Genomic DNA, 14850 nt, shown 5'->3' on the forward strand with positions numbered 1-14850 from the left:
TCTTTATCCAGCTGAAGTCGATTTAGCATTTAACTGATGGAGTTGCTCTGTTTATTACCTTTGTGGCTTTATCTTATCTTTAACAGCTGGAGTTCATGTGTGGTGAACAGAATTTGATTTTAGTGTTCATGGCCTGTAATGATAATTTCAGGTTATGGATCAAAAATTACATTCCAAAATCCACTTTTTACTGGGGTATAAAAATTTGAGGGTTTTTTTTTTAATGCTGGTTAGAAAACTTCAGCTGCATAGATCACACAGGAAGTGATGTCTTTGATTTTCTTTGATGTTTTTGAAGGTAGGAAAGACTATTGCAATTTTTTTTGAGCACCACTTAACTGCAGATAAAGCATGTTATAGATTGTGGGAGTGCCAATTAGAGCTAATAATAAAGGGAATAGCTTGTCATTAAAATTGGTGGCAGAACTCAAGCTGTACTTACAGGATAGAGCTATAGCTGTGTCTGCATCTTTGCTGAGAAGTTCTCTGTTTCACAGATCACGTGTGGAGTACTGAAAATGGAGTTACCTAAAAGTATCATTATAATGAGAATATTCTCACAGATTCTGATACCAGCAGCATGAGCTATTTCTGAATCAATGACCCCTTAGTGCCGTTAAGGTGCAGGCCCGTAACCTTGTTGTAACTAGTGTAACTAGCACTCTAGAAGTATAAACCGTCTCTCGGAGGAACCTCAGGCATTTGTGCTGTGTGCTTCTCCCAGAGGATGCCCAGGAATGCAGCAATACCCAGGTTCGACCGGTAGCTGATCACGCTTCACCCCTTCCTTCGTTGCTGCAGGTTACCGTAAACTGCTGTCAGAACTGGAAGAAGGGCTTATCACATCAGGGGACTCATTTCATATCCGCTTGAATCTGAACATCTCCAGCCAGCTGGACTGCTGTTCCCTGTCAGTGAAATGTGATGAGATTGTTCATATTCTGGACACCATGTACCAGGGCAAGTGTGAGTGGCTGTGTGCCAGAGTCGATCCTTTCACGGACAGGGATCTGGAAACGGGGACCATCCCCAGCTACAGCAGGTGAGTGTAATGCTGAGGGACCACGACTGAGAGCAGTGGTTCTGTAAACAGGGAAATCAGTAACTGCTGTAAGGAAAGAGGTATATGCCTTCATTTTTGAGATAAGGCCTGGTGATGTTAAACTGTAATATGAGCTATAAAGCTTTAGAAAGGGGACTCCAGATGTTACCTGAAAGAATAATGTGGGTTTCTCAGAAAGTAGCATAGAAAAATATGCCATGGAGATTCTTTAATCCTTAACTGCACTGCAGTCCTGCTCATTATTTTGTTCCTGCATTTCCTGTGTCGTTCAGTCAGTCCTCACTGCTATTTCTATTTAATCTTTTCTGTAGGCACAGACCCATTGCAGTCCAGCCTTCTTCTGAGTGGTTTCAAAGATATCTTGATCTATGTGATTCCATCCTTTCTTTCAGAGCCCAGCAACTTCTTTTGGTGAAGCTGCAGCGGCTGATGCACAGAGGAAGCAGAGATGAGACAGAAAGTTCATATAATACCCTTCGGGCACTCCGGGTAAGTATCTACAAACAAGGTCTTTTTAACACCTGTTACTCCACTGCTACTTGTTATTCATTATGTTAATTTTACAGAAAGTCCTGTTTACACTCTGTGTAGGTTTTGATTGTCTCAGGCAATGGGCACCTTATGTTTGCTTTAAATAATACTGTCCCTGGCAATGGTCCTAGCTCCGGCACACTATTAACCCTTCCAGCTATGAGGGAGTACACTTTAAAAGTCTAATATTTGTTCTGTGCCTTAGTTGAGCCTTTTCATTCTTCTCTGCCTATAAGCCCCTAATGCATCTTCACATCCACATGAGGAAGAAGCTGTGTCCTTGGAGTTAATAATCAGAATTATTTCTCTCCTACTGTGAACAAGCATCTAATCCACAGAGCTATCACTGTCCCATATTAGAGACCTGTCTCTTCCAACCTACACGCTATGGAGAGAAGGGGGAATATCAGGTCTTCACACACAACAGCCCTGCCAATTTCTCCTTTTCCCTCAGTGAAAGTAATTTGATTTTTCTTTCTTTAGACCCATGAATTCCATCTTTACATAATTAAAAACTAACTTCCTGGTATATTAGTTACTATAAGTTATTTTTAGAGCTTGGGAGACATACATGCTTCTAACATTTGCAGAGGCACTGTAGCCACTGCTCGTATTTGATTTCATTCAAGGTTAAGTGTCATGCATTCCTTCTGTACTCCAGTCCCCACTGATCAAAGGGACAGAGATCACTGGCAGAGATGCTAGTGAAAGCAAAAGCTTTGCATGCTATTTCTTGGTGCAGAAATTACCTCTTTCATAAGCTGTGGAGAGCAGTCTCCTGTGAGGAAAGGAATGTGGAAGAGCAGTAAAAGAAGCAGTGTTTCTCAGTGTAGGCCATGCTATGTCTACACTTTGCTTAGAACATTATATTTGGGATAGATATGAATCAATCACTATCCCTTCTACTGGAAATATAAAAGATCTGCTTTTGCTTGTTCTGTTTCTTGAATGCTGTGATTAAAAAAAAAAAAAGAGGGAGAGAAAGAAAAATTCCTGTGTTATTTTTTACTAGAATACATTGCAGCCAGAGGAGCCTGCCCCACAGAATGACCCAAAAGCCAGCCCTCGCCTATCCAGAGCAAGCTTTCTTTTGGGTCAAATATTACAGGTAATAAAATTCAAATACTCATTGCAATGTCTGAAATACTGGATCTGAACGGCAGATATTCTCAGGCTATCCTAATCTCCCCAGAAACCCCACCTCAGGTATAGAGGTTGTATCGGGATTTCTTCCTATCAGAAAGATATTTAATATATGAAAAAGATGAATGGGTTGTGTTTTCTAACTGCTCTTGTGACGTGGGGTGTTTATTTTTAAGTGCATGCCTTCCATTACTAATGTAGCTTGATGAATTAAACATGTCTGCCATCAGAGGCTGAAATGTGTTTTGCTTGAACCATAAGGACAAATCCATTGGGCTAGACCAAATCGCCAAGTCTCTGTGAGATGAGGTTCTATCAGAAAATAGTCCTTTAATTGTAGGTCAGTGACTCTGAGCGTGAGAGACGTGTGTGGGTGAAGGACAAAAAATATTGTGAAGGAAGATGGTTGTGAAGGTTAGCAAATATACAGGAGGAGGAATTAATATTTGGATAGAGGAATAGTTGGGTGGGTGGAAAATGAAAGCATGAAGCCTATTCCTCAGTGTGAAAATGTGCCATTTGGGAGGTTTTAAGTCTCTGTGGCACAGCAAAGAAGAGGCAGAGTTTTGGGTGTAACCTGTGATACATTTGTGCAAATACTCAGAGTGCTTATGTTACTCTGCTGTGGACACATCAGTGCTTGTACTGGTGATAGCAGGGAGCTCTGCGAAGAAAAAGAACATGCCGCTTAAGAGCAGAGAACAAAATAAGAAATCCCAAAGGGGATTAACAAAGGCTCTGAATCAGATCTATGATATTTAAAGAGCCTTTGAATTCAGTCGAGAGATCCATGGAGTTTTGTCTTTGATAGACATAGGTAATTCAGATCTCGTAGATAACAAGTGCAGATTGATGAATACAGGGGCGATTAAAGAATGTAAGAAATGAGGGTCAAATCTCTTTGTTCAACTTTTCAGTTTGTCAGTAGGTCTGAAAACAAATATAAGCGTATGAACAGCAATGAACGAGTCCGTATCGTCACTGGCTGGCCCTCTGATCTGGCACGGACCTCATCTGAAGCAAAGAAGCTGTTGCCTGATAAACTGGAAGGTATGGATATACAACAGTAATGGCTTTTACACACATGGCACTGATATAAAGGCTGTCTACATAACAGCATGGCTGTGAAAAAATGCTATAGGTCTTTCCTATTACCAGCATCTATGGTCCACTGTGCAAAAATTCAACAGCATTTGTGACCAAAACACTGATTTTGCTAAAAGTGCTTGGAGCACTATGCCTTCATGAGCAAGTTTAGGACAATGAAACTTCCTGTTTGGTTGGCAGTTCTTCCTAGGTGCTTTCTTGCTCTTTGTTCAAAGACATTTAACTCAAAGTAAGTCCAGCTAATAAGCAGAAAGATTCTCCAAGTAAGTGTCCTGTTAAACTATTAAATAATCCCTTGAAAGCAAAAGATACTTGAATTATTTACTATTAGTCTGGACGTCATACTACTGGATATATAGTAAAGACAACCCTGGCAAAAGAGAAGGGAGGACCAGTATGACTAACCATGTCATTTCTGGTTCATGTGTTTCTCCTTCTTTTTCTCCAAATACTGATGGAGAGGAAACCAGAGGATAAATGTCTTGTTCTTCACTCAGATTTGGATTCCGAAAGTGAAATCAATAAGAGGCTCAGTCTGATCCCTTATAGCTTGGTGAGACCAATCCACTGTGAGCGCAGGCGCCCTGTGCTTTTCACCCCCACCATGCTTGCCAAGACCTTGGTACAGAAGCTTCTCAACTCTGGAGGTGCCCTGGAATTCAACATATGCAAGCCAGGTAATGGGATAAAAGAGGACCATGACTGTTAACCCTCAGTATTGGAAATATGAACACATACATATATATATATATATATATATATATATATGCACGCACACGTAGGGGCATAGACATGTGATAGTTGCTTGAGGTACTTCAAGTCACATCAGAGTGATGTGTAGCTGTAAATCCTGCTTTTTGAGAATATCTGAGATATTTGAATGTTTTTGACAGCCAGTGCACATGGTTATGAGATTCTGCGTCTATGAATATTATCCATGTGTATGCTGTGTGGTTGCTAGGATGCCCCTCCGAGACTGAAATGCTGCGAGTGCTCTTTCTGTTTGCATACTGTTTGCATACTGCTTGCATACTGCATATCTAGGCAATGTGAAATTTTGATTAATTTGTTTCTAGTATTTGCTATTATGAGGAATATCTTCCCTAGAGCGACTTTAGGTTTCTATCTCGTCCAAGGCTGTGAAGATTGTGCATTTGATCTGCTCGAAAGACTGATTTTCTTCCATGCTAAGTATTTACTATTAAAGCAATATGCAGTACTGTGATTGCTGTAGGGCAGGATTGTATACAACACAGCATTCAACACAGCTGACGTTTCATTTTTACACTAGTTTCAAATACCCACCGCATAGTACGCAGTCTTACAGTTATCCAGACAGAGAAACTGAAAAGTTAAGTATTACAATAAATATCCCCTGTCTTGCAACATAAAACAAAAGCTTTGATCTAGAGCTGCAATTCACAAGGGGGCCAGTACCACACATTGCAACCTAAGCCAAATTTTTTGAAACTTTAAACACAAATGTTGGAACACTAAATCCTTGTTTTAGAAGCCTATACTGAAGAGACCTTCTTTTTTCAGCACCTCTCAGCATCCTCCAGCCCTGAAATGTTACTATATAACATTAGGTGCTGGAATTGTATTTACTGTTTTAATTTAATGCCTTCATAGTGTTGTAGTAATTGCCCAAGGACTCATTGGTGCAGGATATAGCTGAGATGCTCAGCTGTGATCAGATTAAGCTTTAATTGAATTCAATGGAAGAAATGAGGCAGCTGTTAAGACAATTCATTGCTCGTCTTCTTTCCCTGAACCATCCTTACATCCTATGTGAAGTACTACTGGATAGTTTTCTGGGTGTTCTGTTGCTGTAATCTTGATTTTGTCCTCATCCACATCTCTTTCCAGATATTGTAACAAAGGAAGAGTTCTTAAGGAAGCAAAGAACGGAGACTATCATCTTCAGCAGAGAAAAGAATCTCAACACATATGAATGTATTGTACCTGCCAATATTGAGGCTGTCACTGCCAAGGTGCTTAGAGTACTCTGTATCCCTTCGATAGGCTGTCTGTGAATCTGTCTGCAATGTATGTTTCTTCTTGAATAAGAGACTGACCAATATACAGTTGCATGTTCTCTCTTGCCCACCTTCAATCTCAGATTTCTATTTATTCTCCCAAATGGCTTTTATTTGTGCTCTTGCTTTTCCTTTTCTTTTTCATCCTCAGCCATATCATTTTATATTCTCGCTCATTCCCTGTGATGACCCACATTGATGCAGCAAAATATCCTTTCATTTTCTATGCTCCATCCCTTATTCAATTCCTTTTCATATCATAAGTATATATGAATGTGCAAGAGAGTAAGAGATACAAGGACCTAGACAAAAGAAAGGATAGCCTGAAACACAGACACAGGGGTGTACAGTACAAAGATAACAATGTCAAAGACAGAGATCTTATATCAAGTAGAGTAGATTTGATGCACAGCATGGAAAAAAGGAGAATTAAAGTGATGTTTTTTTCTCTCACAAGTAGTTGCAGCAGATGTTCTTTCTGAAGAAAGAGCCAGTATGTGTGTTTGTGTATATATGTAAAACTGGCATTTTATCATACTCTTCATCTTTAGATCAATCCGTTTCTATTTGCAACCTTTTCAGAAAGCTATTAAGCTCAGCTGTTATTTGACTGACTAGTTGTAAACCAGAAGGAGGAGTTTAGACTTTAAATGTATATTTGATTAAAAGGTTTTAAATCACTACAATGGTAAAGGGAGAGCTTTTCAGCTCACCCCATAAGGTATGGATACCTTTATCTCGAGATTCCACAGCAGCGAATGTTCCTTTGTGACGCTGTTATGACTTTGTTTTTAGAACAAGCATTGTCTCCTGGAAGCTGGAATAAGCTGCACAAAGGATTTAATCAAAGCCAAGATATATCCTATTGTTCTTTTTATCAGAGTCTCAGAGAAAAACATCAAGAGGTTCAGGTAACATATCAAACCTTTTGCATATTTGATATTCCGTCTTATTCAGTGAATAATTCTTGAGTCCAATAATGTTCTCACTGAGAGAAATAAAGAACTTCTCTCTTCATCTGGTGCTTCTACGTGCACTATTTCCTCCCATGACTCCTCCCTGAAATCTTACAACCAGGGAAAGCAGGAATTCCCCAAATCTAGCACTCTTTCACTGTCACTGATAGCAATGAGCATTGTGGGAGGATGAGACTGAAGAATACGTGGTTTTCTCCACGCTCAGCATTCCCACAGCATTTTTTAAGGTAATGCTAGCTGGAAGAGGAAAGGTCGTAAACACTTGCACTCTCCCTGCATTCAATCCTCTTAAATTGTTTCCCCATAGCAAATATTTTTCCTTGAGGGCAGCATGGAGGTAAGGGGAGGATAGACCTGGAGTAGCTGTATTCTCCACTGCTTTTATTGCTTGTATATAGTCAGGAGAAAATAAATTCTTGATGGGACAGCTGGGACTACAGGATTAACTTAAAATGTAAGACATTTATTTTTGGTCTGCTCATTTGATACAGGAAACTATTGCCAAAACCAGAGACTGAAGATGAGTTTTTACGTATGTGCCGTCTGAAGGAGAAAGAACTGGAAGCACTGCCATGTCTTTATGCCTCTGTAGAGGCAGATGCATGGAGCAGTATTGAAGATCTTATCCGAACAATAAAAGACAGGATCGGAGAAGAGCAGCGTAAAACCATCTGGATAGATGAAGATCAGCTATAAGAAACAATAAGTAAAGTGGAGCTCTTTGGTGACAAAAGGACATACCCAGGTGGAGCAGGGGCTCACAGAATTCTCTGATTAGGTGCCCAGCGCTCACTCCTGTTTCACCCTTGCTGGCTGGGGACTTCCTGCTGGCAGAACGCATGTATGGAATGGAACTGGAGCTGTGTTGAATAGCCAGTGTCTCCGATGCTGGAGGTCTAGGATGTGGGTCAGACCACAGCCACCACCACAACTTCTGACCCACCGGCATCTCTTAAGGGACCACAGCTGTTCAACATGTGAGAAGGACAAAGATCTTGAGAGGGAGCTTGGGGTAATTTATTATGTTGAAAATATGAATCTCATTTGGCTCATTGAAAACTTCTGATGAGACCAGATGAGTGGAATCTAAGAGGAATAAAGCATGGGGATTGGGCTAAAGGATATGGAATTGAGATGTGCCCCACACACACCCTGAGGTGAGATTCTGAACATACCCAATTAAGGAAGCTGAAGGCTGGCTGGTAGCAACAGAAACACTACCTCTGATGGCCATAGCAGCTCTGTAGCCCTGTTTTTCCATAACCATTTTAATCAGAAGAGAATAAAATAGCTATTATTCCTGGCATTAATTCAAATGACAGTTTTCCCTTCCTTTTTAAACCACAGTTTTATTTAACAGTTTTGCAGGTTTCCTTTGTAGCCCTGGCACTTACGGGAAAATAGACTCCACTGTCCCAGTGACACATCAGATCTTTCCAGATCTGCCAATATTTCATTTAGTTTATCCCTGCCTCTGCATTGTATTCATTTGTACATCTCTCAATTTTTAATATTTTTTACTCGTGGAAAATACCATGGTGCCTTCTCCAGACAACAGGTTTCTCTGTTTCTCCACTGAAATCTGTATTTCTCTACAACATCATCGCCTGCCAACATGCCTGCTCTCAACAGGAGGGACTGTTCTGAGAAGAAGAAAAGGAGAATTTCATAAGCCAGTAATCGCTGCAAGCCACTCAGTCCTTGACCTCTCTGCCATGACTGACAGCAAGGAGACCAGCAAGCATTACACTGTGCTGTGGCCAAGTAGCATAATATTTTCAAAACTGTGTACATGACTTAGACGACCACATCCCGTTTTCAAAAGCACTTAACTCCTCAGAGAGTTTAAGTTCCACTGATAATGAGTGGCACTTAGACTCCTAAATCTCTTCAGTCTTTAAAATATTTCCTCTATACATTAGACACTGTATTGAGACTGCCAAATGGATTCAATAAAACTGACCAGATAATAATGACTTGCACAACTGCTGATCTGAAATGCAGTAAAAATTGACCTACAGATGAAGAGTTGTACATCCTATTATCCTTAGATCTTTCATTCCCTGCCATATCCCTCCCTTTTAAGATGCATTTAATAACAAATTTACCTTTGCTTCTGTGTTCATCCCAAGTGCCCCTTCTTGGTGCTTCAGGCTGGCATGCAGCAGCTGGCAATAAAAAGACAAACAGAATCCAAGCAAAACATCTGGCCTGGTTGCCCTCACTAGATTAACTGCTAGGTTGTCTTTGCAATGAGCTTCTGATGTTGTGGGTGTCCCTCAGGTAGATCGGGTACATTCATGTTGGCTTGTGTGATTGTGCTTTTCTGTTCTTCTCTTTTATGCACATCATTTTTTAACTAATGGTATCTTCTAGAAGTCATTTATGTCACTTTACATCTAACTTCCTGCTACTGTGTTTCTCAAATTATTAATGTTTGAAAGATGGTTCATAGCTAGCGTTTCTCAGAGAATAGCTCTTTACCTGCCCAATGCCATCTCTTTTGACTGCAAGCAGGGGGACACTACTATTTTGCCATCTCTTTACAAAGCACAGGCTGCACACACAATCTGCAACTCCCTCCAGGGCAAAGAATAACAACCAGTTGGGGTATATATAGAACAAATTGGATGATTCTTCAGAGATCCTCTGTAGCTCAACCAGAAATAAGAAGTATCAGGTGGAAAAGCGAAGCCTTTCAGGAGCATTTTGCATTCATTCCTAATGTCCTGATAATGCAACCTTGTGTAACAGCTGCCTGTGGTTTGTTACTGCCCCTCTTGTGATAGTTTTGAGTCCACAGCTGAGCATTGGGAGGAACCATAGGAACGTTTCTCAGCTGCTTCAGCAGAAAGTTCAGCCAGGGCAGCGGCAGATCCCTTCAGGAGCAACCAGCCGACTGCTGGACAGAACTCATAGGATGTCCGTGTCCCACTGGCTGTGCCGCAGGGATCAGTAACATCTGGTGCAATGGCTAGAACAGGCGGCTCGTGGGGCGGAGAGGATGAAGTATCTCAGACTGCCATGGTTGTTTCTGCAGTGATCTTCTCTCACCACAGCTTTATTTCTGCGCCCTCTTTACACACGCAACAGCTGTAGATGTGATTTATCTCACTTAACTTTAGACATAGGAAAGGTACATGCCAAAGTCTAAAGGAGGTTCCTTCTACAATGAATGGAGATACACCTCCAAAGAGCTATTTGTCTAACTTGTAGATGGCTATCTAAGGATGAGACGAATTGCCCTCTGAACTGTCTAGGGTTTTTTTCATGGACTATAGAAAGAAACTAGAGAATTAGCCTGGCCTTTAGCATTTAGCTTTTTGATCTGTAATTTAGGACAGCTAAACCACCTTATGGGAGAAGTGGAACAAGAGATTCAGGCAGAGAACAAGAGATCTAATTATTTCTGTGAAACAAGAGAGAAGTGAATACATGGAACAGACTTTTCTTCTTGGTATCCAAGTACATCTCCTGTAAATTCCCAGCTCTGCAGATACTGTAAGGTATTGTGGTTGTCTACTCATGTGATGCAAAGCAACCAGAGTCTGTTAAGTGAAGTTCCCTGACAGAGCTGTGTGCTGTAGCCTGCACACCCCTCATCTCTCTTTGACTCAGTGGAGAAGGACTGAAAACTATATTTCCCCTTGACTTCTGGATGCGAACTCAAAGAGCAAATCTATAGCTGGAGCACATTCCCAGAACTGCAACAGAGCAAAAGGGGCCATTATCATTTACTCTAGCTGAGGAGGTGTTTCTGATCTAGATCCAAATGCTGTCCATCTAAACTGGAAGAAACTAACCTCTGCATATTTTGAAATATATTCAAATCTACAGGCTTGAAAAGAGGCCATGAATTTCCCTAAATGTCAGAGTGCTGGAATCACTGTGGATTCCAAGTCCTGACCTGGCAGATTTGAAGTGCAAACTTGGAACTTGGGCTGTAGATCGTTGCAGTATTTTTCATGCTACTAAGTCTCACTTGTGAGGTATTGCTTTAAGCTACCAACCACGTCCCTCCTCACATATACATGTCATACATACAAACCTGGGCTCCTCATCACATATACAAATGCCCACCTAGGCATAGCCAGCTTCAGTAGTGATTGTATGGTTGAAAAACTGGAAGCAATGATTAAGAAAACAAAATGGAAATTGGAAATGTTGTAAACGTTTGTTGTAAACAGTATCACAACTGAATCCAAAGCAGACTTTCAGCCTGATCTCATCAAAGTGTAAAGATGTGACAAGTTTTATGCTGGAATATTCTTTGGGTGTTTTTGTAATGTTAGACAGCACTTGGTGTAAGATTTGTGATCAATAACTGGACTTGCAGATACCACTGAAATTCAGATAAATTCTCTAACTCAGTCTAATAAAGAGAAAAATTCAAGCTGCAGACCCGAGTTTGAACCGGATGCTGTGCTAGGACACCAGAGTTCAGACCAAGCTGCCTGACAGAGGCATGTCTGGATACCAGTTGTGTATGTCTATCTAAGGTAAGCAACATTTACATCAATCCATTTTAAAATCAAATCACTCAAGGTTTTTAATTGAGGTCTGGGAACATTTATCAGCAATTTGTATTTTAAATTTAAAAAGGAGTTAACAGAAAGTCCGGGCAATTGTCCTATATGTGGTATGCTACATGTTCTGTAAAAAGGTGTAAAGCGTAGAATAATAACCGCTTTTAAAAATCTATTATTGGAAAACTACTTCTTTTTTCCTTTAAGAGCTCACAAGAGCTTGTTGAAAAACTTTCAGATGTAGATTGTTCTTTGGAAAATGTCATTGAAAAATTGGCCACTAGAAAATGCAACTGGAAATTTTTTCAATGGAATATTGTTCTGTTAGAAAATGTGTTTCCATCCAAATCAATTGCCTATGGAAATGTTTCCATTCTAACATTTCATTTTCTAAAATCTTAAAATATTTCAATAATACTGAAGTAGTCCTTTTCAATATTTCACATACTTTCAATCTTTTACCTGAAAACATTTTTTGTTTTTAATTTATTTTTATAGTTGAAACATTTCTAAAAGTCTACATTTAAACATTTGATTTGATTGAAACACTTGTTGAAGAAAATTTTTTATTGATGTTTATATACTACAAAATAATGGAAGTAATGGCTTATAGCTATCAGATGTGGTATAATGTCTATGATCACCAGAAAAAAATCAAACTGAATCTGGCTTTGCATTTTGTTTAACTCTTGCTGCTAAAATGATGTATTATACAAGTCAGTATCATGCAGTTCAGCACATTGGGGAATTGTTGCAGGTAAAAATTTCATGCAAACTTTATTACACAGAATTGGATATTCCTTTGGATCAGGATTCTGGCTGGAGGCTAAGCTGTCAATCGGTCTGTCTGCAGCACAGACAGCTCTGGCAGCACAGCTTGCAAGGGAGGAGGAACACACACAAAGCAGACTTCTGCCTATGAACTTGAAGTGGACATAGTTGCCAAAGCTGGAAAAATGCCTGTAAACCTGTTAGAGGTTTCTGTATTCTTTTATGCCAAGCTGTTTTCATGGCCTAGGGTTCGAAAACTCTGTAGCAAGGATGAAGGCAGAGAGACACCATTCAGGTAGACTGACTTCAGCTCTGAGGGGTTCAGACTGTGTGAACCCTGGAGCTGTCGCGCAGGTTACAACACTGCATGGGCACATGAGGCTGAGATGTTTAAGCAGCAGTTATTATGCTGTCCCCTGGAGACTGGAAAAGCAAGACACAGTTCGGGGTTTGGGACTTCTGGGAGAGCGACATTCTAGGATTTTGCAATTATTTGAATTGAGTATGCCGAGTCGTTCAGCATTAATCGGCTTATACTGTGAAGCCTATCAAATACGTTCCCCTTTGGTGCAGTTACTATCTCCCTTGCTCTCGTTCAGTTCTGAGAGCTGAATAGTATAGCAGTATTTTGTGCTATATACCATTAAAAGCTACACAAGAATTCAACCAAGAGATTGTGATTCCTTTCTTATAAGTTACTTTGTTTTCCCCATTTCTCTTGCTTGCTCAGTCTCCAGAGTTCTTGTTCGCTCTCCACTCCATGTAATGCGCCCGCTGATTCCGGGTTTGTAGCCCTGAGATCCTTCATCGCAGCACTACTCTATGCAGTGGTCTAGTGCACCAAAAGATTAGGGAAAGTATGTAAATTGAAACTGTAAGTCTAGAAAAACCTTGTGCTTTACCAGACTTGTCTGTAGAAGAAAAAGGAGGCTCTCCCATGGATCAATGCAATGTGCCTTTTCACTTTGTAGACCTAATCCTGGTGTGATTTTTGGTTCAAGAGCAGTGAATAGGGTTCTTCTGCTCTGGCAGCTTGGACGGCAGTACAGCCGTCGGCTGGGACACCGCTCCTGGCACAGCAGGAGTTACACCGACACCACTGTGCGGGAGTCCTGCCCACACAATACCTGGAGGAACTGGGGTAACCATTCTGTCTGACACTTTCCTGAACAGAAAACATAATTCAGCCAACGCAGTGCTGAAAGACTATGACACGAAATTTCCCCCCATACCTTTCAGGTACTGGAGAATTCTGCCGTGCTCCCAGAAATCACACTTGATATTTCTGCAAAACTATCTCTAGCCGTCAGGGATGATCCTGGACCCAAACACTGAAGAATCTGTGCCATCTCATGGACTTGCCCCTGACTCTTTCTAGTGTAAATTTTGGTCTCTGTCTCTGAACCTGCAAAATCAAACAGAAGGCCTCCCATCCCTGTAGTTTTCATCTGTAGAACTAATGCTTTTTTATCAAAAAGGTGTTGTTAACATCTTTGTACAGACAGAGCAAGTGGACAGAGAGCTGATGTAGCTTGTCCACACAGGTCAGCAACGCGGTCTGGCTCCCCAACCCCTGCGTAGTGCTGGCTCACCTCGGTCTACGCTGCTCTAGTCTCAGGACTCTGAACGAGAGTATAATGCAAGTCTGGCAGCTGTATCAAGGATTTAAGTGGTGGCTGCCTTAAGCGGTGAGATTTCTAGTTTGATTTGAGAACCCTACCAGTAAGCCAAGTTAGAACAACAGGAAGCTCATCCACCCTCCCTCCCCCGCCTCCTTTTTTCTGTTCCTCTGCTGCAGAAACTTTCTGATGTTCAGATCAGAGGCTCTCCGGGGTTAAATGCACCATTAGTCACTGGAAAAAAGGGAAAAAAAAGACCCTTTAAAAGCAGATGGTGGATGATAGAGAACCTGTTTGAGAGTAAATATCTACAACAGCATGTCTGCTTCATCAGATATTAGCATCAAAAGCTGTCTGACAATTTAGCAACAAACAGCAATATTGATTTTCTTCCAAACTGCAGATACAGAAAGACAAAGATGGGGAGACAGCTCTTTCATAGGATCCCCATCATGCCCGGGCAAATAACAAGACAGGACCGCCAGACAGTAAAGTACCTGCAACACCCAATCCCGTCAGCATGATAACAGCAGCCTGCAGCGTAGAGATTATTAAAGGATACACGAGATAGTTCAGCTCCAGGCTCGTCAGGAGTGTGTGCAGAATGGAGTGTTACTGTCCCAGGGATGAAGAACTGGGACTGGGGCCAGGACCGGGCTGTTCCCACCAGGGAAAACGGGAAGTAGCGTAAAGTAGTGGAGCTGGGATGGAGTGTGGAAGAGCCCTGGGATGCAGCTTGCTTCCCTTGCTGTTTTCAGAAGATACGTGAATTAATTGCTACAAAGCAGTCTAAACAGTAATAGCTACCACTCCACCTCTGCTATCCCTCCCTCGGATACAGCAGCCATCCTGACTTTTCAGGGCACTGGCAATATAGCCATTTTGCCACCTTGGCAATCTGGACAAATTCCACCTGAGAACTAAGATGTGTCTGTTTTCTCCTTTATTCTCTGTCCCATTAACTTCTTTTTCACAAGTTGGTAGAAAAGCCTTCTTGTGGTCAGCAGTCAGCTCTTGGAACCATTTCTTGATGACAAGTGTTTGGTATATCCAGTCCTTTGGAGAACAGCTTCC

At 41.2% G+C, this 14850-nt stretch overlaps 1 protein-coding gene across 4 annotated transcripts in view; it reads left to right on the forward strand.

Annotated features, from left to right (window-relative positions):
* Positions 1–11368, forward strand: part of CARD11 (caspase recruitment domain family member 11) — a 116522-nt gene extending 105154 nt beyond the window's left edge. For all 4 annotated transcript variants that reach the window (XM_075515468.1, XM_075515469.1, XM_075515470.1 and 1 more), the window contains 8 exons: positions 802–1042; positions 1456–1552; positions 2607–2702; positions 3655–3787; positions 4342–4521; positions 5714–5838; positions 6679–6794; positions 7352–11368. In XM_075515468.1, the coding sequence (XP_075371583.1) occupies positions 802–1042; positions 1456–1552; positions 2607–2702; positions 3655–3787; positions 4342–4521; positions 5714–5838; positions 6679–6794; positions 7352–7556 (1193 nt within the window). In that variant the 3' untranslated portion in view covers positions 7557–11368. The remainder of the gene's footprint in view (positions 1–801; positions 1043–1455; positions 1553–2606; positions 2703–3654; positions 3788–4341; positions 4522–5713; positions 5839–6678; positions 6795–7351) is intronic.
* Positions 11369–14850: the final 3482 nt, after the last annotated feature.

The sequence above is a fragment of the Mycteria americana genome, chromosome 12 (genome assembly GCF_035582795.1).
Source record: "Mycteria americana isolate JAX WOST 10 ecotype Jacksonville Zoo and Gardens chromosome 12, USCA_MyAme_1.0, whole genome shotgun sequence".
In the NCBI taxonomy this organism is placed as follows: Eukaryota; Metazoa; Chordata; class Aves; order Ciconiiformes; family Ciconiidae; genus Mycteria; species Mycteria americana.